Source organism: Apodemus sylvaticus, chromosome 22 (assembly GCF_947179515.1).
Source record: "Apodemus sylvaticus chromosome 22, mApoSyl1.1, whole genome shotgun sequence".
In the NCBI taxonomy this organism is placed as follows: domain Eukaryota; kingdom Metazoa; phylum Chordata; class Mammalia; order Rodentia; family Muridae; genus Apodemus; species Apodemus sylvaticus.
The window spans coordinates 53,871,981-53,895,561 of NC_067493.1; the positions used below are offsets into that span (position 1 = coordinate 53,871,981).

Below are 23,581 nucleotides of genomic sequence, written 5' to 3' on the forward strand. Positions count from 1 at the left end.
ATGAGAGGTGGGCTTGGGAGCCTGAGGGATCGAGATGGTTGGGGTGGGACAAGTGCATGTGTGTGACTGCAGTGTGGCTGCTGGAGTCTGAGAGCTGCTTCATTGGGACTTCCTTGTAGGACTGCGTTCTTTCTTTATGGCAACACACTGGAGCGCCAGGGGATGGGTAGGGAGGTTTTGTTGCTTAAATTGAGCAGGTGATAGGAAGGAGGAAGGATGCCCCACAGGAACTAGGCCAGATAAGCAGAGGGATTTGGGAGATTGGTGCGGTGACCTGAGGTAGGGGTGAGTCATCGCAGTTAAGCAGCTGAGGAAGCTCATGCTCTCAGCCCATGCTGTGCAGACACAGAGACATGGGCGGAGCTCTGCAGTCAGGGCCACAGAGGGAGAGCCTGCCTCACACACAAGCCACCAAGCCCATAAACAAGAACTGTGGACACAGGGAGCTCCTGGTTACCATGTATGACAGTGAGGATGTGTTTGTCAACAGCATGGTTAGCCTGGAGAACAGTGTGGTCTAATGGAAAAGCAAGCCCCAAGCTCGCACTCCTAGTGCTTGGGAGGTAAGAGGAGGAAGAGCACTGATTTCAGCCATCCTTGGCTATACAGTGAGAATGCCTCAGGCACAGCTTCCCTACACCCCCAAACCCTTAAGTGCTTTATTTATATTTATTATTTTTTCTTTTACATTGATATTTTTTAATTCTATATGTTTGAATGTTTTACCTACATGCCTGTGCCACCACTTAAGACAGCTGTTAGGAATGCCAAATCTTCTGGAACTTGAGTTAAAACTTGTTGTAAGATGCTATGTGGCCTTGGCTCGCCTAGAAACTTTGTAGAGCAGGAGACTAACCTTGACCTGCCCTGCCTCAGCCTGCACAGCCTGGGATAAGGCTTGTGCTGCCACACCAGGCAGTTCTTATTTTCTTTAGCAGTTCTGGACATCAGAGTCAGGGCCTTGTACATGCTAGTCAGTGATTTACTATGAGCTGTCGCTTCAGCGGCGTGGTTCTAAGATCTCTGATTGTCCCATTAGAAAGGCAGAGAGAAGCTGATGCAGTCACGTGCACTCGTAGTCCAGCTACTCAGGAGGCAGGGACAGAGCCACCGTGTGACCCCAGGCCAGAGTGTGTCCATGGTGAAGTCACACTTCCGTGGCCAGTAGCTATATGTATGTAGTAGCTGCTGTGTTAGATGGCATAGCGCAGAAGATACATCCATAGTCCATGTGCTCGAGACAGGTGGAAGCACGCTAATTGGAAGATGGGGGTCATGGAGAAGAACCGCGAGGTTGGGGTACTTCGAAGATGGGTAGGAATTAGAGGCGTGTCTCTGACTAGGCCAGAGCTTGAGAAAGTCATTCTATCTATGTATGTGTGTTTTGCCTTCATGCATGTATGTGGAAAAGGGGTCAGATCCTTCTAAAAAATGAGAGACAGACAGACACAGAGAACGGGGTGCTAAAGGTATAGCTCTGTTGGAGAGAACACAGCCAAATAGCTAGAGTTTGATGAGGCAGGTGGAGAGCGTGTAAGCAGAAATCCTTGTCTTGTGAGATCTTCCACTGCTGTGCTTATCAGCACATTATTTCAAGTGAGGACATACTGGGAACCGGAGTGAGGAATCCGCACCTGTCTGCTCTGCACCATTTCAGTTGAGGATTGTTGTGGACTCAATCTGGACATTGGATTCCTGCCACCTTTTAAACTGTGAAGATAGTGATTAGGCTTATTTCTTGTTGCAGCTAGTTTACCTCCATGTCCTAATTCCATCAGTTTTAATTAACTGTCAATAATAGTGTCCTAGACAGGAGTCCTCTGGCAGTTAACAGCTGCCTCCACCACTTTACCGTGCCAGACGATAGCTATAGCATGGAGGTATGTGGGGTTGGCGAGAAGCTTCAGCAATTAAGAGAATTTAGTTCTTACCCAGTTTGATTTCCAGCACCCACAGAGGGCAGCCCACAAGTGCCTGTAACTCAGTAACCCCAGCTCCAGAGATCCAGGGACTTTTATCCATCTGTATGCATGGACACCTTTACTCATTACTATGCATGGTTTGTGTGCACAAGCACTTAATTAATTAACTAATTAGCAAATTAATGTTTTGAGAAAAGACTTTTCTGTGTAGTCCTGATTATAGATAAGGCTGTGCCTTCCACTGCTGGGAATAAAGGCATTTCATTCCACACCTAGGAAACTTTTCTTAAAGTCTTAAAAGTGGGGTGTTGTGGTACTGTGGTTGCTGGTTTGACATAGAGGTAAATGCTTGCCGAGCATTTGGGAAACTCCAGGTTCTTTTTTATTTGTCTGTTTTTTGAGACAGGGTTTCTCTGTAAATATATCCCTGGCTGTTCTGGAACTCACTCTGTAGACCAGAAATCTGCCTGCCTCTGCCTCCCAAATGCTGGGATTAAAGGTGTGCATCACCACTGCCGTACACAGAGACTGCAGGTTATACTGAACACCACCAATCAAAGAAGGTGGGCCGATGGAAAGTTTAACTCGCTAAGTCCCTCTTTGTGCTCTTGGGTAACTAGGGAAGGCTGTGCAGGGCTCTCATTGTAGGCACTGCTGAGCAGGCAGACTGGACAGTTGGGGGTTGCAGATGCTGAGGCATTTCCTGTCCTCACTGCCATGCACATCTTCAGTGAGCCTTTAAGACAGTGTTCTCAGCGTTCAGCCATGCGGTAGGTGAGCCCTGCCGCTTTCTGCTGTAAATGGGAAACGTCTTTTACTCTAAAATGCTGTCATTCTTTCTAGGTAGCAGAGGCTCAGCGGGCAGAGTTTAGCCCTGCCCAGTTCTCTGGCCCTAAGAAGATCAACCTGAACCACTTGTTAAATTTCACCTTTGAACCCCGTGGCCAGGCAGGTCACTTTGAAGGCAGTGGACATGGCAGCTGGGGGAAAAGAAACAAATGGGGACACAAGCCTTTCAACAAGGAACTCTTTTTACAGGCCAAGTGAGTATTCCCACTCCGGGGCAAAGTGAGGGAAACTGTTGGGAGGACACATCTTCTAAACAGCAGGGAGAAGCACAAGGAAGATTGAGTGAGCATTCTCAGTGCTCACACACAGCACAGTGCTTGCCGTTGACTTCTGGACTGGGAGTGGTGTGTGGCCTCAGCCCTGCTGCTCAGCCGGCTGGGGGAGTCGCAGCTCCAGGAGGGTAGAGACCAGAGACAACAGTTTCCCACTTCTGTGTTCATGTGCTGAGCCTAGCAGAGGAAGAGCTGGGGTGCAAACAGAGTCTTCCCAGGAGCCCTTCTGGACGGGCCTCCCCGGGTCCAAGGGCACACGTGACTCTGGGTAGTGGGGTTCTTCCCTTTATGCAGCTCGCACGGCTGATTCTTAGGCCATGGATTATTGGAGCTGGGGCGGCCATTGTGAGTGGGAAGATAGAGGTGCCGTGGTTCCCTCAAGGCTGGGACTGTCAGTGGGCGGGCAGTGTTGATAAAGTGTGCAGTCCGTGCTCTGGCTGCAGGAGTGCTCTAGGGTTCAGAGCACTGTTCTCTCTAGAGGACCTAGGTTTGATTCCTCACACCACATGGCAGCTCACAGCCATCTGTGGCTTTGCAAAGTTCCAGGGTATCTGATGCCCTCTTTTGTAGCTGGTGCACAGACAGACAGACAGGTACAGGCAAAATACCCAGACATACAAATTTTTATTAACCTTTCTTTTTATTTAACAAAAAAAAAAAGAAAAAAGGTAGGCACTGTTTTTCCAAAGTTGTGTGTGTGAGAGTGCTGTGTGTACCTGAATGGTGCTGTTGGAGGTGCGCAGACTCAGCTTCCCCGGGAGCTGTGGTTCCAGCAGCTGGGAGCCCCTGGCATGGGTGGTAGGGACCGAACTCTGCAAGAGCAGCGCTTTTTCTTAAACTGCCAATTCTAGCATTTCCTCAAGTGCTCCTGTGGGTTCCCCTGGTGTGTGTGTGGAGGCTAAGAGCTGCAGTCCACAGTTCCAGGGAGATGCAGCGGGCAGGAAGTGGTCTCCACCTCTCCCTCCCCTTCCTGACTCATCGGACCTTGGATATAAACTAAAGCACCGCTGTGTGTTTTGGTGGGGATTGCTGTCAAGTGAATGACAACAGCTTTCTACTGCCTTGAACATGATGAGCTGTGTTCACAGGGTCCAAGGGTCGAGGGAGGAAGTCTCAGTCTGGGCTCATTTAGTTGGAGAACAACAGGGGCTTGTTGGGCTTGGAAGCAGAAGAAATAGTTTATGGATTTGGGTGTCTGTCTGCTGAGACTGAACTCCTTGCAGGGTCGGGCTCAGAGCTGGGCTGAAGTCTGTGGGTTATGCAGCTCCGTCCTGGCAGCCACAGCTGCTTCTGGCCAGGTGGGTAATTCCTGTGAGGTCTTGGTGATTTTGACCGACTGCTTTCTGGCTGTCTTTCCTGCTGCTTGTAGCTGCCAGTTTGTGGTGTCTGAAGACCAAGACTACGCAGCTCACTTTGCTGACCCCGACACCTTAGTCAATTGGGACTTTGTGGAACAAGTGGTGAGTGGCTTTACCAAGTTTTTGAAGTCATTAGAGGGAGGGAGCTGACTAAAGGCTGCTTTTGCACAGAAGCTGCTAGCTCTGTTAAAGGTGGGCTATGGTTTCTGACTGGCCTATAGCACGCATTTCCCTTTGATACCAGTTGGGATACAGAAGGCTTTTCTCCAAGGGCAGAGAGGCAATCAAGGATCTACCTGCCCCTCTTTGAGGAGTCGTAACCCAGGAGTCAGTTACAGACCGCGGTTACTCTTCTGACCAGGCTGAGCTCAGCTACATGGCCTTTTCTAGGTCGGCAGCCCTTGTCATAATTAATATCAAGTTAGCAGGCAGTTTGTTTTCTGCAGAGCCTCTGCTGCGCGTGTTGCTGCTGGGGTCATGAGCTCATGTGTCTCCTGGCTGGTCCCGGTGGGCTGCATGGCAGCTGCCTTCAAAGTAACAAGTGCTCTCTCTTGTGTGTTATTTTATTTTGACAAATATGGACTCTTCTTTTTAAGAATTTATATAATTATCTAGGAATGTTATAAAATGCCTTATTAGAAGAAAACACTTTGGCAGGAGAGATAGCTCAATCGCTAAGAACACTGACTGCTCTTCTAGAGGTCCTGAGTTCAGATCCCAGCACCCACACAGTGGCTCACAATGATCTGTAATGGGATCATGACATATACATAAAATATAGAAATCTTAAAAAAAAAAAAAAGAAAAAGAACAAAAGAAAAGAAAAACCGCATATTGGCTAGAAAAGTAGACACAAAAAGTAAAAGTCTTCAGTACTCTGTTGGAAGTTATCAGTACATTAGATCTGGACTTTTTACCTTCTATATGTCTATTTAAAAATTATGTAAATGGGAGGGTGTGATTTGTGTAATGCAGAACCCTCCGAGTGTCTAGTACCTGTCCTGCTGGATTAGCTCATAACTGTGGCTTTCTTACTTTGCTTAAAGTATACCTATATTAAACAGGTTTTAAAAAATACATTGATTTATTTGTGTGTGTGTGTGTGTGTTTGCGCGCGTGTGCGCGCGTGCACCGCCTGGGGCCTGTGGAGGCCAGAAGAGGGCACTAGGTCCCTTGGAACTGCAGTTCTGGGAGGTTCTGAGCCACTGTCCGGGCACTGGGAACTAACCCTGGATCCTCTGCAAGAGCAGTGCCCTTCTCTCTTGCCATGATGAGATACCATGACTTAGGGAACAAAATGTTTAACTGGGGAGCTTGCTTATCATTTCAGAGGGTAAGTCCATGACTACCCTGGAGAGAGCATTCCAGCAGACAGGCAGGCAGGCAGGCAGGCTGCCAGAGCGCTAGCTGAGAGCGCCCACGTTAACAACAGCCACCAGGCAGAGACAGCTGACTGCAGTGGGGAGGCTTTTGAAGCCTCAGTGTTCACAGGCTACACCTCCTAATTCTTCCCAAACAGTCCCACCAAGTGGGGGCCATCCTTATTCCGACTTCAGCACAGAAGTGTTCCTCATTGCTGAGCAGTCTCTCCAGCCACGGCTTCTGTTAAACACTTTGGTGAAGCGATGAGATGGGGAGAGGCATTTGACTTTGTTGGCATGCCCCGAGTCAGTTCTGCAGGCCGTGACGTTGTGCTATTGTGTTTCAGCGCATCTGTAGCCATGAAGTGCCATCTTGCCCAATATGCCTCTATCCACCTACCGCAGCCAAGATAACCCGCTGCGGACACATTTTCTGCTGGGCATGCATCCTGCACTATCTTTCCCTCAGTGAGAAAGCCTGGAGCAAATGTCCCATCTGCTACAGCTCTGTGCATAAGAAGGATCTCAAGAGGTAAGCCTGCGGGGTGGGTTAGACCTGGGCTGCTGCCGTCTCACTCTGCTTCATCGAAACACCTTTGTCTCAGTGTTGTTGCCACAGAGTCTCGGCAGTATGCTGTGGGTGACACCATTACAATGCAGCTGATGAAGAGAGAGAAAGGAGTGTTGGTGGCCCTGCCCAAATCCAAGTGGATGAATGTAGACCATCCTATTAATCTAGGAGGTGAGTGTGAGAGGGATACCCTAAGGAATACTGCATGCATCTTGGTAATATCAGAATTTGCCCCGGCCAAGCCAGTTTTGGCCTACCCGCATAATGAGAGGTTGTCTCAAAACAAGGGCAGAGGACGTGACACGGGGCAGAGTGGGCGCCCAGTACATGGAACTCTAGGTTCCCCTCCCAGCACTGCCGACAGCAGGAGTCCAAGGGAGGGGCTAGCCATGCAGTGCACATAGGAGATCCCTGCACTTGGGAGGCTGAGGCAGGAGAATCAAGTTCCGGGTCTCCCTTGGCTACCTACGTAACAAGCTGGAGTCGGTCTGAGCTCCATGGGACTCTGTCTTAAAAAAATACAAGGTGGTGGGGAAGGAAGAAGGGAAAGAAGGAAATAAATCATCCACGATCCTTTCCCTAAAACATAGTTAGGTCTCCTCAGTTCACTCACTCTGAGACTGGGATTGGTTGAGCTTCATTGACATCTGTTGTTGGGTTTTGTTTTGTTTGAAATGAGGTTTCCCTGTGTATACCTGGCTGTACTGGAACCCGCTTTGTGACCAGGCTGGTCTTGAACTCAGAAGAGATCTGCCTGCCTCTGCCTCCCAAGTGCTGGGATTAAAGGACACCATGTCAGAGCCCCTATTTGTTCTTGTAAAAACTAGAATATAGGATGGATGGATGAGCCAGGCAGTGGTGGTGTACACCTGTAATCCCAGCACTTGGGAGGCAGAGGCGGGCGGATTTCTGAGTTTGAGGCCAGTCTGGTCTACAGAGTAAGCTCCAGGACAGCCAGGGCTACACAGAGAAACCCTGTCTTGAAAAAAAAAAATCAAAAAAAAAAAAAAAGATGGATGGATGATACTAGGTTTGTCCTGTTGCCAGTGCCTCCCTCATTCTTAGAAAACCATCTTCCTGAGCATTTCCTGCAGTTAGACCTACCTATGGGCTAACATTATGCTTTTATTAGTAAACGTGGCTGTGAGTTCTTCTGGCTTCATAGGCCCTTTGAGCTAGCCCAGTTTAGGATAATTGTTACATTTCCAGGAGGTTGTACTAATAGTCCCCTCTTTTGCCTAGGGCTGTAAAGACTGTGTGAGACAGTTGGGTTTCATGTGTGTCCCTGTCCCCCCCTCCCAGCGGTGTCTGACCTCAGGCTCTCTTGTAGACGAGCAGCACAGTCAGTACTCCAAGTTGCTGCTGGCCTCTAAGGAGCAGGTGCTGCACCGGGTGGTTCTGGAGGAGAAAGTGGCGCTGGAGCAGCAGCTGGCCGAGGAGAAGCACACTCCGGAGTCCTGCTTTATTGAGGCTGCTATCCAGGAGGTCAAGGTGAGTGCGTGGGGACTGCAGGCCGCCGGCCTCCCTTACTTCCAGGGAGGGGCCGAGAGGCCGTTGAGGTGGTAGTGGGGCGAACCAACTGCTCAGAGTGACTCACAGTAACAATGGGGTTCCTAATTGTGCTGTATTCTTAATTAAGCAAGGTAGTCTTTTTACTTGTCTAGGAAAATAATTATATTTAGTTTTCAAGGTGTTTGGGGAGACATTGTGGGGAGAGTATTATGGTTTGCCCATCAGGCCTTAGCAACATTTACTGATTATTTTGGAGTAAGTAGAACCAGCCAAGGAAGGAATTCAGGAGCTCCTGTCGCCTCTTCATCCAGGGTTCCTAAGCTTGAGCTATGAGAATTGCTGCTTGTCCTTTAAAGTGAGTCTGGTTTGGTCTTTTTTTTTTCCTGGTGGCCTTAGATTCGGGAAGAAGCTCTTTCAGGAGTGGCTGGAGGCAGAGGGGAGGTCACTGGCGTTGTGGCTGCTCTGGAACAACTGGTGCTGATGGCTCCCCTGACCAAGGAGTCTGCTTTCCAACCCAGGAAGGTGAGTGTGCCTGTCACAACGAAGTGACTTGTCCTTCTGATGCCACTGTGAGGGTGACACTGTTGTGAAGAAGAGATGGAGGCTTGGCTGTGTCCTCATAACTGGATCTGTCACCCTTTCCAGGAGTGGTACTGAACAGGGGGGCTCAGGTCAACCCCTGGGGCATACAGGCTGAGACTGCTGTGCTAGTTCATGAGACAGGACCTGGGACTGTGTTCCAACAGGGGGTGCTAGAGTACCTGTCTGCTTTTGATGAAGAAGCTGCACGAGTGTCTTCTCTGGACACCCCTGGGCCTCTCGCTCTCCCTTTGGTAGAAGAGGAGGAAGCAGTGTCTGAGCCAGAAGCCTGTGAGGACTCAGAGGTAGCCGATGACAGTCTTGGAGAGGGGACCGTTTGTGCTGAGTTGAACCAGGAGGAGGCCATCACTAAGCCAGGCTTCCCACAGCTCAGCAGCTCTCCTTGTTACTACTTCTACCAAGGTGAGTCCCTGAGGAGGAGGACTGGGCTGTCTCAGAGGGGTTTGAAGGGCATGGCTGGCCTGGCCCTCTGAGCAGGGCAGGGTGTCTTGGCCAGGCCCTGGGTTGGCTTCCTCCTTCCCAGCAGCAAACAGGAGTGCTGGGTCTAGCTGGGGAGGGCCATGCTGACGCCGGCTGAGGCTCATGTGACAGAGCTCTTGTCTTTAGCGGAAGATGGACAGCACATGTTCCTGCACCCTGTCAATGTGCGCTGCCTTGTGCGGGAGTACGGCAGCCTGGAGCAGAGCCCGGAGAAGATCTCAGCCACCGTGGTAGAGATTGCGGGGTATTCCATGTCTGAGGTAAGACTTTGTGGAAAAGAAGAGCATGTGGCATTAACATGGTCTCTTTAGGGTAGGTAGGCCTCACCAGAGTAAGGCTGCAAGTCTTTAGGCCCTTAATGTGCTCCTTTGCTGTGGTTCATTTCTTTGTTTTTGAGTCAGGGTCTCTCATGACTGCACCGCTGCACTTGACTATTGCTTGGCTGCTTTTGAGATGCTCTCTCTCTCTCTCTCTCTCTCTCTCTCTCTCTCTCTCTCTCTCGCTCTCTCTCTCTCTCTCTCTCTGAGATGCTCTCTCATGCACCCCACTTCCTGCTTTGTCCCCATTTTACTTCTTGAAAGGAACATTCAGATACCCAACATCCTTGGATGCTTTAAGCTAGGTCACACAGGTGTGAAATAGGTTTCTAGTTTGGAAATAACTCTGTATTATGAATTTGCCATTCAATAAGTATGCCTGTATTGTACAAAATTGTATTTATTGGATGAACTAAGTACCGAAAAAGAATAGAAACTTAAGTTGGCAGGCTTTGGCTTCCCGTGTTCTGAGCCGGATTCCTTCAGTAGGGCTGTCTCTCGGCCTTACTTGTGCTCCTGTTCTGTTAGTGGTTCCCAGTGTAGGCTGCTTGTTGTTTTTGCTGTCAGCAAGTACTCTCCCTGATCTCTCTGAGTGTGGATCTAGACAATCAGCCTAGGTCATTCCATTAGCAGGCTGTCTACACCCTGTGGCGCTGTGGATGTCTTGGTGTAGGCTGTGCATAGGGTCTGGCTTCACAGAGCAGTAGCAGCGCTGACCACTTAGTCCCGGTGCTGAGTGTGTGCTGTTGGGATCCTATGCTCTCAAGTAGTTGAGCATTGGTTCTGTTTGCAGGATGTTCGGCAGCGTCATAGGTATCTCTCTCACTTGCCACTCACCTGTGAGTTCAGCATCTGTGAATTGGCTCTGCAGCCTCCTGTGGTCTCCAAGGAAACCCTAGAGATGTTCTCAGGTGAGAAACCAACCTTCCTTCTCTACTCAGAACCCAGGAGGGGGGTGGGGCTTGAGTTGTGTCCTGAGACACTTGGTCCGCTGTCTCACTGGCTTAGCTGCAGTCATCTAGGGAGAGGTAATGGCGGCTGATCTGTCTTACAACTTGACCAACCCACAGATGACATTGAGAAAAGGAAGCGTCAGCGCCAAAAGAAGGCTCGAGAGGAGCGTCGTCGAGAGCGCAGAATTGAGATGGAGGAGAACAAGAGACAGGGCAGGTGTAAGTCAGAGCTCGCTTCTGCTTGCATTGCCTTGTGCGAGCCTATGTGGCCCCTTGGCTTTACTCTGCCAGCCATTTCGTCCATTCTTCTCTGAAGTAAGGTTGTGAAGGTGAAATGTTCCATGGTAGGGGATTCTCTGACTGCTGACCTGCTCCCGGTGTGCAGGAGGGTGGGGACAGATAGGATTCAGGCGTGAGAACGGGAGTGGTTTCTGACTTGACTCAAGAAGCAGTCGCTCAGTCCAGGGGATTCTTGTGATTCGGGCCTGGGCATCTGCTAGAGAGCTAGGACTCTAGAGAGCCGGGCCTGGTGACCGATGGGAAACTTGAGAACCAGAGGCCTTGAGTCCAAGGTCACTCCTGGCTCTCGGTGAGCTCATACCCACCATGTGCTGGCTGCCTGAGGGACCCACGTAGGAAGGGAGTCAGAAGACAGCAAGTGCTAGAGTGCTGGCTGGGAGGGCCCGCCTCTGCTTCCATCTAGGTAAACACAGCTTGACTGGTGAATGAGCGGGAATGATGTGCTTCTGCTTCTAGGACTTTGTGGGCAACACACACCATGACTTTGAGAAAACAAATGTCTCAAGAAAAATTTGAGAGCTAATAGCTCACTGTTCGGCCTGCCTGCTCCCTAGGGGTGGGCTTATGTAGGTTTGCACATCACCATCCAGCCTGGGACCCTGACTGACCATGTGGTAAAGCAGAGGCAGACTGAATGTCATTCGTCTTCCAGAGCCTAGAGAGAACATCGGAGAGCTGTGTGATAGACCCTTCACTGCCTTTGCTTTGCAGATCCTGAGGTCCACATTCCCCTGGAGAACCTTCAGCAGTTTCCAGCCTTCAGTTCCTGCACCTGCCCCTCTGATCCTGCTTTGGGTCCCACCAGCACTGAGGGCCATGGGGCCCTTTCCCTGTCTCCTCTGAGCACAAGTCCAGGCTCCCATGCAGGTTAGTAGTTGATAGCTGATGAATTCTCCTCCTGTCAGAGCTGTCATTTGGTTTAATTTTTAAATTTTCTGGGTAAGAGTTTGCCTGTATGTGTATATGTGTACCTCATACATGGCTGGTGCTCTTGGAGGTCAGATGAGTGTCCGGTCTGGAACCGGAGTTGATGGATGCTGGGAACCAAACTCATCAGTCTGCAAGAAGCATGAGTTCTCTTAACCATGGGCCTTGACCGTAAGCAGACTCCTAGTGTCTGAACTCACAACTCTGACCAACCTGGCACACTGCAGTATTTAAATGAAAAACTTTTAAGAGTTAGTTCTAAGCCACATTAAATTCTCATGTTTGATTCTGACTTCTTAGATCTTGCGGGTTCATAAAGCCTGCACTGTTTTTCTGACCCATCTGTTCTGTTCTCTCTTTTTTTACTCAGTCTGACTTTAATAAGTGTACTTTACTAAGTACCCAGTAGGGAAATGGCTTGGGCCATTAAAATAATAAAACTTTATTAAGGTTGGGCATGAACCATCTGGGCCTTTGACATCAGTCATCAGTGAAGAGCCCTGCAGACCTGCCTACAGGCAGGCCAGTCCTATCTCTCAATGGAACTACGATTCCTTCTTCGTAGATGACCTTACAGTGTGTAAGGTTGACATAAACTAGCCAACACAGAGCCTGAGACTGATGATGTCCACGAGCGTTAGTGGCAGGGGCTGGGGCTGGAACTAGGCTCTTACTGCATAACCATGCAGTCCAGTTAGCAGGGAAGGAAGCTGCTGTGTGAGTGAGTGCGGCGGAGCCTGGGCACATGGGCACAGGGCCCTGTCTGCTAGGTGTAGTTTTGTTTGTTTGGCAAGTATGCATTTCTAAGACAAGAACAGTTTAGTTCTCAGTGAAAGTGCCAGACTCTGGAGGACTGACTGGTGTGTCTTCATCCTGCCTGCCAGGGCACAGTGGCCGTAACGGTGACTGGATGCTGTCTGTCCACATAACCCAGTCCACAGCAAACATCTCGTCTTTGAGAGCGAGCGACTGAGCAGGCCTTGTTATGTTTTAGACAGTTCTGCTGTATCTGGCGGGCTGGGAACTCACTGGTGCACCTGCTTCAGCCTCCCAAGTACTAGGATTACAGTCATGAGCCACCCTACCTTGAAGCCAGCCTTTGTGGAGGCATAGCATGTCCTAAGGAAAGGGCTGGGCTGTCGTGCTATGGTCTCATCCCAGTGTTAAAGGAGCTTTGAGAAGTCTCTCCTGTTCCCTAGTTGGCCGTGCCTAGTGAAGGATTCATATTTGAATCAAGGCTTTTTCTTTTATGGGGAAATTATGGTGCTTAAGTTGTGCAGACCTGGTTCCGCTCCCCTCCCTCTCTGAGGCAAAGGCTCACTCAGAAGGCAACGCTGGAACTCTGTATTGCCAGAGTGGTTACAGGCAGGTGCCCGCATGCCTGGCTCTCATGGATACTCGATTTTTTAGAACCCGACTCATGTAACCAGGTCTCTGATTTCCTTTCAGACTTTCTGCTGACCCCTCTGTCACCCACTGCCAGTCAGGGCAGTCCCTCCTTGTGCGTTGGGAGTCTGGAAGAAGACTCTCCCTTCCTTTCCTTTGCCCAGGTAAATCTTTGGCTTGAGAAGCAGCTCCTGGGAGCTCGGCTGCTTGTCTGGGAACCTCTTCCAGGGATTGTCAGAGACCCCCGCTGGGTGTGAGCGGGCCACCGCCTGCTGGACAGGGCAGCCAGAGCCAGCTGCATGTGCACACGCTGAGAATTCAAGTATTAATTATTTAAGATCATTAAATTCTTAGAAAATGACCACAGTGAAAGATGATGAAGGTAATCTAAGGGCCTGAATCCCCAGTACTTAAGAGGTAGGCAAGGGAGGATGAGGAATTTAAGCGCAGCCAGGATACAGAAGACCCTGTCCCAGAATAAAAGACCTTCTATCCCCACAACCAGCATAGGTTATCCTGTGAAGCCAACACCTTTCAGCACAGCACAGTTCATCTTGAATAATGTGTCTCACTTTGGGACACAGGTGTCAGGGTCAGGCAGGCTTGCTTGAATTCTGTGGTAGGAGTTGCATGGCATATTTAGCAGATAAAACGAAGAATAGAGCTGGCATTGATCATGTGAAATGAAGGCAGTTCCTTTAAAGGCAGAGGGACTGTTCTGATTTACCACATGTACAAAAATAATTGGGCCATGGCTTATGGCTGCACCTGAAAGGCAATCCCTGAAGGGGGAGCACTGTAAGGCTTTTCAGAGTAGGAGGCTCGGTATACACATGGCATTTAAACTGGAAGGCATGCTGCTTAATCCCAGCACTCAGGAGGCAGAACCAGACAGATTTCTATGAGTTTGAGGCCAGTCTGGTCTACAGAGTGAGTTCCTGCACGCACATCCAGGGCTATGCAAGTAACTCTATTCTTTCCCCACTCCCAGAGCAGTTAAAAAAAATGAGTCAATCAATCAATCAAATAAATAAATAAATAAATAAATAAATAAATAAATAAATAAAACCTGGAAGGCACTGTATATACTTATTCTACACTTTGTCTCGGTTTCCATCCATCCATCCATCCATCCATCCATCCATCCATCCATCCATCTCATAAGGTCTCTGTCCCCCATATTATCCTAAAACTCATATTGTCCTGACTGGTTTTGAATTATAGGTAATCCTCCTGCCTCAGCCTCCCAGATCCTGTGGTTACTGGTGTGAAGCACCATGCCCAGTTGGCTGATGTCCTTAGGTGCCTCAGGAAGGGCAGGGAAGACCATCAAAGCAGGCGTTCCTAACTGGCGGCTGAGAAAGCTCTCCCACTGTCCTGGGACGTGTAACGTACCTGGGTGCACTGCTGTCATCAGTCAGAGTGGAGACATGACAAGCTGTGTAGAGGCTGAATGATGACATTTGGTCAGACGTTTACATTCTTCCTTCTGTCCCAATTTGCAGATGCTGAGGGTTGGCAAAGCAAAAGCAGATGGGTGGCCCAGAACTGCTCCAAAGAAAGGTGAGAGCGGGCAGGACCAGGTAGACCTGACCCTCCTTCCAATAAAACTTTGACAGTTTCAACACTTCCCTTCCTTAGACGACAATAGCTTGGTTCCTCCTGCTCCTATGGACAGCGATGGGGAGAGTGACAATTCTGACCGTGTTCCTGTGCCCAGTTTCCAAAATTCCTTCAGCCAAGCTATCGAGGCAGCCTTCATGAAATTGGACACACCAGCTACTTCAGACCCCCTCTCTGGTAAGGGCAGGGTTCTCCCTCTGCTCAGGGCTCAGGCTTAGCCACTCGAGCGAGCGGCTCTCCTCCCGAGCTGGTGGCAGGCAGGTGCTACGTGTCAGTGGGACTTAACTTTCCACAGCAGGATAATTCTTCAAGTCTAGAAGTGGATTTCTGAGCAACTGTTTTATTATGTGTAGAGTGTTCTGCCTCATGTGTACCCTGTGCATGATGCTTTCAGAGCTCAAATGGGATCAAGGCTCCTGAAGCCAAGTCCCTGTGGGCGCTGGGACTTGCCCTTCACCCAGTGCTGCAGTACATGTGCCTGCTCCTGTCAGGGTCGGGGTGACAGGGCAGGCTAAGTGCTCTCTCTCGCTGTTTCCCCTCAGAAGACAGAGGAGGGAGGAAGAGGAAGAGGCAGAAGCAGAAGCTGCTCTTCAGCACCTCGGTCGTCCACACCAAGTGACACTACTTGCCCAGGCGCCTTCTCCACCGGGTTTCTTCTCTGTGCTTTTGTTTTGCTGCTGTAATTTTTAAGTATTTGAGTTTGAACAGATTGATTAGCTTGGGGCGGGGGGAGGGGCTTTCCACAAAGTGAGGGGGAACCAAGAAAATTTTAAATACAGTGTATTTTCCAGCTTCCCCTCTTTACACCAAAATAAAGTATTGACACTCACATGAGACGCCTTCCTGACAAGCTTAGTTCATCTGTAGGCTAGCCCTTTTGATTCAGATGTTAATGTTCTCAACCGAAAGTGAATTTCGAGGAGTCCCTTCAGTGTTTTTTGGAGCAGCCCAACGGTTAGCCAGCCCTGCTCTGCTGCAGTTTTCTTCTGGTGAGTGGCTGTGGTGTGGCAGTGGAATATGTGAGGGAGATGTTGTGCCTGTTGACTCTTCTTACCAAGAGAGGTCTGGCCCGTCACAGCCCCTCAGTTTGTTGAAAGGTCTATGGTTATGTGCGTGCCTACCTGTCTGTTGGTCCCTGCGACTGGAGTCACTTTACATTTGCTTGTGAGCCTCCAAGCAGGAGGTGGAAGCTGAGCCCACATCCTCAGCCAGTGCTCTGGATCTCTCCTGAACCCAAGTGCCAGCGGTTTAAAGGAGAGATAGTGTGAGTCCGCAACCATCATGCAGGTAGGCAGGCAGGCCTGGAGCTAGAAATGCAGCTGGTAGCTTACATCTGACCCACAAGCAGGAGGCAGAGAGCTAATGGAATGGTATGGACTTTTGAAACCACAAAGTCTCCCCACCCTACGAACACAAAATAACACACCTCATTCAACAAGGCTGCACCTTCCAACTGGAAACCAAAGTATTTAGGTATATGGGAGCTGTTCTCATATCAGCACACCTCGCAAGACCATGCCTCACAGGGGCCAGCTGAAGCCACCTGAGCCATGGTAAACTGGGGCCACCCTGCCATTCACAGTCCTAGGACACAGTGCTAAACCAAGCCGAGATTATTAAGTGTAGTGGTGGTTACTCCCCAGTGTGTCTGCTTCACATGAGCCCACCTCACCCCAACACTCTCTGAGATCCTGGAACTCTAGACCAGGCTGGCCTCAAACTCAGATCTTGTCTCCCTGGTGTTGATATTAAAGAGGTGTGCCACCCAGCCCAGACTTGCATGAGTTCTTATACTAAGGGTCTAGGAATATTTAAACATTCAAGGCAAGTGCTATAGAGGGCAGAAACCTGGCTGACCGCCAACTCGTTAAGCACCTTTTGTGGTTCAGGAATGTTGCCCTGGAAGCCAACAGTGTTTATTCTACCACCCCACCACCACCCCGAGCTAAGCAGTTACATTCAGAATGTCTGCAGAGTCTTCACGCCATGGACAGAGGTAAGGCAGCAGGCCCTCCACCTCACGCTGACCACCTGTCCTCTGGAGAATTGTGGGACGCTGCAGTGACCTCCCGTAATGTTCGGTTTCCACAAGTGGGCCTGGAAACGGTCACTCCATTGCATCTGTGACCTCCTCACCAGCACTGTCCGAGAGCTCTTCAACGGACTCTCTGTCCAGCAGACAGCTTCTTGAGACAGACTTCCTGATGGCTTCCCGCTCTCCTACAGCAAAGGAAGATGTCCTTGGGCATCATTTCACCGCTGAGCCTCCGTCCCTGCTCGCACCCGCCTGGTGCTGCTTACCTTCATCAGTGCAGTTCTGCAACAACAGCAGCAGCTGCCTCCTGTTGTACCGAATCAGGAACTTCTGACAGGTTCTGATGGTACCTGGCACACACAAGAGCTTTTGTGGACAACAGCTTGTGAAGCCGTTACTAGGCGTCAGGGGTGGGGAGTGGGAGGAACATCTTGTTCTCTGTGAATAGCAGGAAGACCCACCCACCTAGCAACTGCTCTGAACCTGTTAATCCACGACAACAGCTACCATACACACCACTCATACCTCCCACATGTAACGTGTTGAAGAAGCACGGATAACGGTGTCCTTTGTTCTCCAAATATGTGATGAAAGGAAGAGCTGACCACACGAGCTGGTAGAAATCCTTTCTGCATCGAAGCAGCACTACTCCAGTGTAGGCATTGAGGTATCGAACTACAGGCGGAAAGGGAAATTGGAAAAAAAAATCCATTCACAGAATTAAAACACAGAAAATCCCTATCATAGGCAAATGTCACGTGGGAAGATGCACACAGTAAAGATTTTTAATCTTGTGATATTTGCACATGTATGCACGATGCTCCCTAGAACTGGAGTTTCAGACTATTTCAGATAGGAATCCTGGGTCTCTGAAAGATCAGCAGGTGCTCTTACCCACTGAGCCCTCCAGCTCCACCTAACATTCTTGAAAGTGGCTTTTTTTTTGTCTGCTTGTAGACAGTCCAGTTATGACATCCTGGCTGGGCTGGAACCTGCCACTGCTCCCTGGAGATGCTAGGTCACAGTACCCAGCTCGGAAGGAAATGTTAGGCGACACCTGCGGTCAAGTAGTCACTGACCAGTCATAACAACGGGATTCTGCTTTATGGTTTTCTGTATGTTTGATTCTGCATAATTCAAGTGTGCCTGCGGTATTAGGAGCTAAGCTAAAAGGTGACATTCAGAAAAACAAAGCTTCCATCCCGCGTTTCCATATGAGAATTAACTGTGTAGTGTGTCAGAGGCGGTTTAAGCTTTAAGGATAAATTTGACATTTTAAAACATGCTAACGTAACCGGGCGGTGATGGCGCACGCCAGTAATCCAGCACTCTGGGAGGCAGAGGCAGGCCTGGTCTATAGAGTGAGTTCCAGTTCTCTTTCTATACAGAGAAACCCAAATTAAAAAAAAAAAATGTGACTTGTCATATCATAACATAGCTCTTAGGAATTCTACATGACTACCTTCATTTAGCCTAGTAAATTCAACACCCATCCTCCACTAATACGGGTAGTAAATAGAATCCCCCGGCGCACATACCCGGGGCTGGGTACTGAACTTTTTGCCTTGTCCCATTGCGCGATCGGCACTTTTCTGCTCAGTTTTGGACTCCGCACTCTGGCTTTTCTAGAACCCCGGGCGTGCCCCGGCAAAGCGCGACCCGCACCCCATCTGCGGCGCCCTCGTACCTGCAAAGCCCACGGAGCAGGCGGCGGCGCCGAAGACCCCGTGCACCCGGGCGATCGTGTCGCGGACGAGCCCGCCCAGCACGCGGTCGTCCAGGCTCAGGCGGCAACGCGCGTCCTCGGACACCAGCTCGCACAGAAGGTACCTGCGGCAGACGGCGGGGTGAGCGCGGGCGCGGCCGGGCACGCGGGGACGGCGCGGGACAGTGCTGCTTACCTGTGCTTGAACCGCACCATGGCGTCCGAGCCGATGCCGGATGGAGGCGGGACTAGGCTCCGACAGGCTGAGTGCCCTGTCAATCTCCACGCCCCGCCTCCCGCGGCGAGTGTAAGAGCGCATGCGTCCGCCTCGGGCAGCGCTGGGGATTTTGCATTCAAGTTCTGTGAGCACTTAAGAGTGTCCAAGTGAACGTTGGAGGTCAGCCCTGCACTTAAAGTCCGAGAGTGTGACGGGAATTGGGGCCTAAAAGAAGTCAGAGCAGAGGTTTCCCCATACAGCCAATACGCTAACTCTTTGAGGTGATTTCGACAGTTTTGTGGAGGAAAGTTTTTTCAAGTGGTTTGCAAAAACAATATAGTACCCTCCCCCCTCTTCTTGTCTCTTTTTTCACAAACTAATCCGACTGACTGTGTAGCCAAGAATGACTCCGAACTTCTGATCCCCTTGCCTTTTCCTACGAAGCACTGGAATTACCAACGCATTCCACCACACCGAACCAACCCTCTTAGTTGTCTGTTAAGAATAGAGGATTAGCCGGGCGGTGGTGGCGCACGCCTGTAATCCCAGCACTTGGGAGGCAGAGGCAGGCGGATTTCTGAGTTCGAGGTCAGCCTGGTCTACAGTGTGAGTTCCAGGATAGGCAGGGCTAAACAGAGAAATCTCTGTCTCAAAAAACAAACAAACAAAAAGAATAGAGGATTATGTTTTTGTTTTTATTTTGGTGTGTGTTTGGGGGAGGGATTGAGACAGGGTTTCTCTGTGTAGCCCTGGCTGTCCTGGAACTCACTCTGTAGACCAGGCTGACCTGGAGATCTGCCTGCCTCTGCCTCCCAAGTGCTGGAATTAAAGACTTCCACCACCACTGCCCAGCATTTAAAAAAAAAGAACAAGGTCTCACTCTACCTCAGGCTGTCAATGCTGCCTCCACCTCCCGAGGGCTGGGACTACAGGGGTGTGCTACCGTGCCTTCATTTATCTTATACATCAAGTGCATTTTTTTTTTTTCGAGACAGGGTTTCTCTGTGTAGCCCTGGCTGTCCTGGAACTCACTCTGTAGACCAGGCTGGCCTCGAACTCAGAAATCCGCCTGCCTCTGCCTCCCAAGTGCTGGGATTACAGGCGTGCGCCACCACGCCCGACAAGTGCCTATTCTTAATGGTGCGACTGAGTGAGGTGGATTTGTGTGACCAGCGCCCTGTTAAGATGTAGATAAGCTTCGATGCTCCCTAAATTCCCAGGCCCTTGCCAAAGCCTTTAGTGAGAAGGAGCCATGGTGTCCACCTCTGTACAGATGGAGCCAATGCCCTCACCTCCTTACGACCTCCGCCATGTGCACAGCTGCCAGGGCCTCGCCTGGCCAGGAGGCAACGTAACCACGACTTACTTTACAGCTGACCATCCGCAAGATCCGAGGTGGGGTCTCAGCCTCCTCCTAGCCCACGGCCTCGGGGACCACAGATGAAGCTCCCTCCCTTCGCAGGCTGCATTCACCGTGCGATCGCGTGGCAATCCCTGTCCACGGCCAGCGTCCTCCTAGGCCGGTAGGGGGCGCCAGAGGCCCACGCTCCCGCCTCCCTAAAAATAGCATCGTCCCTGGATCCTAACCCTGCGCACATTTTATAGATGCGGTTCAGGCCCAGGCTGGAGGGAGTCACGTACCTAACTCGGTACAGGACCAGAATTTAACCTTGAAGGCATTCGTCTCCAAAGTCCCAGCTCGAGTCCACTCCGGTGCTCACTGCCCACTTGGTGTGAGTTCGGATCCCAGGTCTTCCGTACTGTGGCCCGGTGCTGTCACGGACGACACCGCGGCTCTAGAGCGAGCTCAGCTTCCCTCTCTAGTTCCGATTTTTAGGAATTATTAGGATGGAGGTGTAGGTGGGATTGCACTCTAGCACGGGCCGGCCGCGGTGAGCGGCGGCGAGTCGCTGTCACCCGGAGGGAGCACCCTGATCCGGGCCAGCCCGGGCGGCGCGAGCCAGACGACGCCTCCCGGTGGGCCGGCGCGGCGCAGCCTCTCCCGGTGGTAATTAGCCCCCGCCCTCGGCTCCGCCAGCCGCTAATTACACGTCTCCTAATGAGGCCGGCGGCTGTTTGCAATCACCCGGGTCCCCGCCGCGCGGGGGCGGGAGTCGTGGGCCGGCGTCAGGCGGAGGAAGGGGCTGAGGCTTAGGGAGGCGGACGCACGCAGCATGACTCACGCGGGGATGGAGTCTAATCCCCGCTGAGCCCAAGCCTGTGCGCAGAGCCCATTCAGCACCCACCGCCGCAGCCCGGGGTGGTTTCGCTTACTATTGATTACCGTGGTTCTGGATAGAGCGGGCTTAGCTCGGGTCAGAGGGTCAGATGTGCGTGGGTCGGATCAGGGAGAGTGGATCGAGGGTTCCCTCCCCTTGGGGTCTGCCCGCCCCCCAGCTCCAACGCTGGCCCTTTGGATCAACCACAGAACCGAAAGGTTAGCTCCGGTCACGCCTTCTAAAAACCTACTTTGAAACAATTCACATCACCCGTTATCCGACTAGGAGTTTGGACAGCCCCCTATAGGAAGAGGTTGGGATAGTTGCTAAAATGGTCAGTCAGGGGTCAGTGGGGAAGGTCAAGCCTGAAGATCAAGTTGGATCTCAGGGACCCGCATGGCGGAGAGCTGTCCTCTGACCTCCCGGTGTGTACACGTGCCTTCCCCTAAATAAAATTAATTACGTGGAGGCGGCAGGAGGCAGCGACAAAAGGCTGTGTGTGCCTTCCCTGAGCCGTGGTTCACTCTTTTCCTCTTTGAGTTAGGGTTTGTCTCCCTGGCTGGCCTGGGCCGCAGCATTATGTAGATCCTGTTATCCCTAAAACTCACGGAGGCCCACCCATCTCTGCCTCCTGGGGGGCTGGAATGAGAGGCATGAACTACTAGGCCCCATTTTAGGGTGCTTTTATTTTGAGGTGCTGGGGAATGTGTTGTGGGTGCTCAGATAAGGACTCCGCTGCCAAGCTACACCCCCAGCCCTCATGCTTTCTCAGGCGCGTTGGCATCGAGGGAGCCTCTTTTAGGGTCTATCTGCAGCAGCCTCGCAGGATGCTGGCCCAGGACACTTGAACCTGCTTGGCCGTTTTCCCAGCAGCCACTGCCGTGTGCCCTAAGTCTATCCTTAACCTATTTACTAGGTTTTTCCCCTTGTTTTTTTTTTTTTTAATTTTTTTAAGTCATCAAAATAATTTATAATAGTTAAATGCCCCTTAAATATACATGATATCTTGTTTTTTGATTTATTTATTTATTATATGTGAGTACACTGTAGTTGTCCTCAGACACACCAGAAGAGGGCATCAGATCTCATTACGAATGGTAGTGAGCCATCATGTGGTTGTCAGGATTTGAAATCAGGACCTCCGGAGGAGCAGTCAGTGCTCTTAACTGGTGAGCCATTTCTCCAGCCCCGTTGTTGTTTAAAAGAAAAGAAGAAATGGGTATGGAGACCCGTGCTATGGAGTCAGGTTGAAGTTTCTATTTGCCTGAGGCCTGGGGCACCACTGTACGGGAGAAGGCTGGAGCGTGTTTCCTCCCTGAACCTCAGACAGAGCCCTGCAGTTCTGGACGCCCTGTGTACATCTTTCTCGGGCACTGGCTTTGGGGATTGTTCACTCCTCAAATAAATATGAAGTCCCAAGTACAGTAATCTTTGGATTAGGTTTTTTTGTTTGGTTGGGTTGTGTGTGTGTGTGTGTGTTTTGCGGTCTTTGTGAACCTGTGTACCACATGCATGCAGTACCTGTGTAAGCCAGAAGAGGGCGCGAGCTCCCATGGAACTGGAGCTACAGATGGTGGTTAGCCACCGTGTGGGTGCTAGAAACAGAATCGGGGTTCTCTGGATAAGCAGCTGGCGTTCTTAACCACTGAGCAATCTTTCCAACCCTCATACAGTGATTGTTAATTATATTTCTTTCTCCAAGGACAAGGTGAACAAAAATGAGGTTTATTTGACCTGGCAAGAGGTACCTCAGTGTCTCTTTGAAAAATTCTTGTGTGTGTCTGTGTGTGTGTGTGTGTGTGCATTTAACCACAACAGCCACCTTATAAGGTGTGTATTTGATATTTCTCCTGTTTTACAATATTTGCTTGCCTAGTGGTGCACAGACTCAGGCACGGGCTCAACATTTGAACTAGACACTCGTGAGGAGGTTTTGTTTTAAGGGAGCAGTTGGGACAAGGTCCTGGGTGGCCTCAACCTCACGGAGACCAGCCTGCCTCAACTTCCCCAGTCCTGGGATCAAAGGCCTGTATGGGCCCACCCAACAGCAGGGAATGTATTCTGCTACAATCCACAAAGCTTTTTCCGTCTTTATTTGCATGGGAAATTTCCAGAAGGTGACACAAGAAAGCTGTTGATGGTGGCTGCCTCTGGGGAGAGAAATTAGAAGTGTTAAGTAGGAAGAGAGATTCACTTTTTATCCTGTGATTTTTTTTTTTAAGACAGTCTCCTGTAGCCCAGGCTGTCCTTGAGTTTTCTGTGCAGCCAGGATGGGGTGGAGCCCCGACCATCCTGTCTTTTCCTGAGCAGAGGGATCACCGTGTATGACACCAGGCTTTGTTTTATTCTGTGCTAGGAATTGAACCCAGGTTCCCCCCCCCCCCCCCACACACACACACACTGAGAACTGCCTCCCTCTCTGCCACTCCGTTAGAAACAGGGTCTCACAGAGCTCAGGCTGGCCTACAACTCTTGTTTTAATATTCATGGCATAAACTCCTCTGGTCTGAAATGCCTCAGACTTGGGGTGATCACTCTGCTTCTCGCTGGAATTACAGAAAAGAGCCGTTATGCTGAGCCCCTGTGTGGCCCTCTGCGCCAACTTCTCTTGATGTTAGGCACCGCATGGTTGTGTGTCCTCCCATGCCCGTGTTAAAATCCTAACCTCACTGTGATGTGAGGAGAGGGGGCACTTTGAAGGCTGGGATGCTCATGAATGGAGACAGTGTCCCTATGAGAGGGACCCCAGAAAGCTCTCTCAGCCTTCCTGCCATGTGGGGACACCCCAAGAAGACAGCTGTATGTAAAACAGGAGGCGAACCCTAATCAGACACCAAGTGTGGGCTTCACCAGATTGTGAACAGAAAATGCTCATTGTTTAAACCGTGCGGTGGTGTTTTGTTACAATACTCTGAACAGATGACTGGACACACGCATGTATAGGTTAGTTTCATAATTTAAAAAACTTCCTGGC

General features: G+C 50.5%; 3 protein-coding genes across 4 annotated transcripts in view; 1 reads left to right on the forward strand and 2 right to left on the reverse strand.

Moving 5' to 3' along the window:
* The window catches only part of Rnf10 (ring finger protein 10), a 31,705-nt gene extending 16,443 nt beyond the window's left edge, over positions 1-15,262 (forward strand). The window contains exons 3-17 of the mRNA XM_052168564.1: positions 2,766-2,965; positions 4,413-4,503; positions 6,110-6,294; positions 6,368-6,504; positions 7,664-7,824; positions 8,242-8,367; positions 8,592-8,847; positions 9,052-9,185; positions 10,036-10,153; positions 10,313-10,414; positions 11,207-11,362; positions 12,872-12,972; positions 14,314-14,371; positions 14,450-14,608; positions 14,974-15,262. Of these exons, the coding sequence (XP_052024524.1) occupies positions 2,766-2,965; positions 4,413-4,503; positions 6,110-6,294; positions 6,368-6,504; positions 7,664-7,824; positions 8,242-8,367; positions 8,592-8,847; positions 9,052-9,185; positions 10,036-10,153; positions 10,313-10,414; positions 11,207-11,362; positions 12,872-12,972; positions 14,314-14,371; positions 14,450-14,608; positions 14,974-15,050 (2,061 nt within the window). The 3' untranslated portion in view covers positions 15,051-15,262. The remainder of the gene's footprint in view (positions 1-2,765; positions 2,966-4,412; positions 4,504-6,109; positions 6,295-6,367; positions 6,505-7,663; positions 7,825-8,241; positions 8,368-8,591; positions 8,848-9,051; positions 9,186-10,035; positions 10,154-10,312; positions 10,415-11,206; positions 11,363-12,871; positions 12,973-14,313; positions 14,372-14,449; positions 14,609-14,973) is intronic.
* The window catches only part of LOC127673034 (2'-5'-oligoadenylate synthase-like protein 1), a 449,062-nt gene that overhangs the window by 122,961 nt on the left and 302,520 nt on the right, over positions 1-23,581 (reverse strand). The gene's annotated exons all lie outside the window — the stretch shown is intronic.
* Pop5 (POP5 homolog, ribonuclease P/MRP subunit) lies at positions 16,308-18,458 on the reverse strand. Its single transcript, XM_052168596.1, has 5 exons — positions 18,368-18,458; positions 18,154-18,296; positions 16,992-17,141; positions 16,733-16,816; positions 16,308-16,651 (listed from the first exon to the last, which is right to left on the reverse strand). Exons 1-5 carry the CDS (start codon positions 18,385-18,387, stop codon positions 16,539-16,541), a joined length of 510 nt encoding a protein of 169 aa, XP_052024556.1. The 5' UTR covers positions 18,388-18,458; the 3' UTR covers positions 16,308-16,538.

Bases quoted from the DNA above. Each gene is read 5' to 3' on its own strand.
- Pop5 (XM_052168596.1), bottom strand. From the start codon at position 18,387: ATGGTGCGGTTCAAGCACAG. The intron at 17,142-18,153 runs GTACGAGGGCGC...TTCCGCCTGTAG, and splicing joins CTGCTCCGTGGGCTTTGCAG to TTCGATACCTCAATGCCTAC. The intron at 16,652-16,732 runs GTAAGCAGCACC...CCTTTGCTGTAG, and splicing joins GCAGAACTGCACTGATGAAG to GAGAGCGGGAAGCCATCAGG.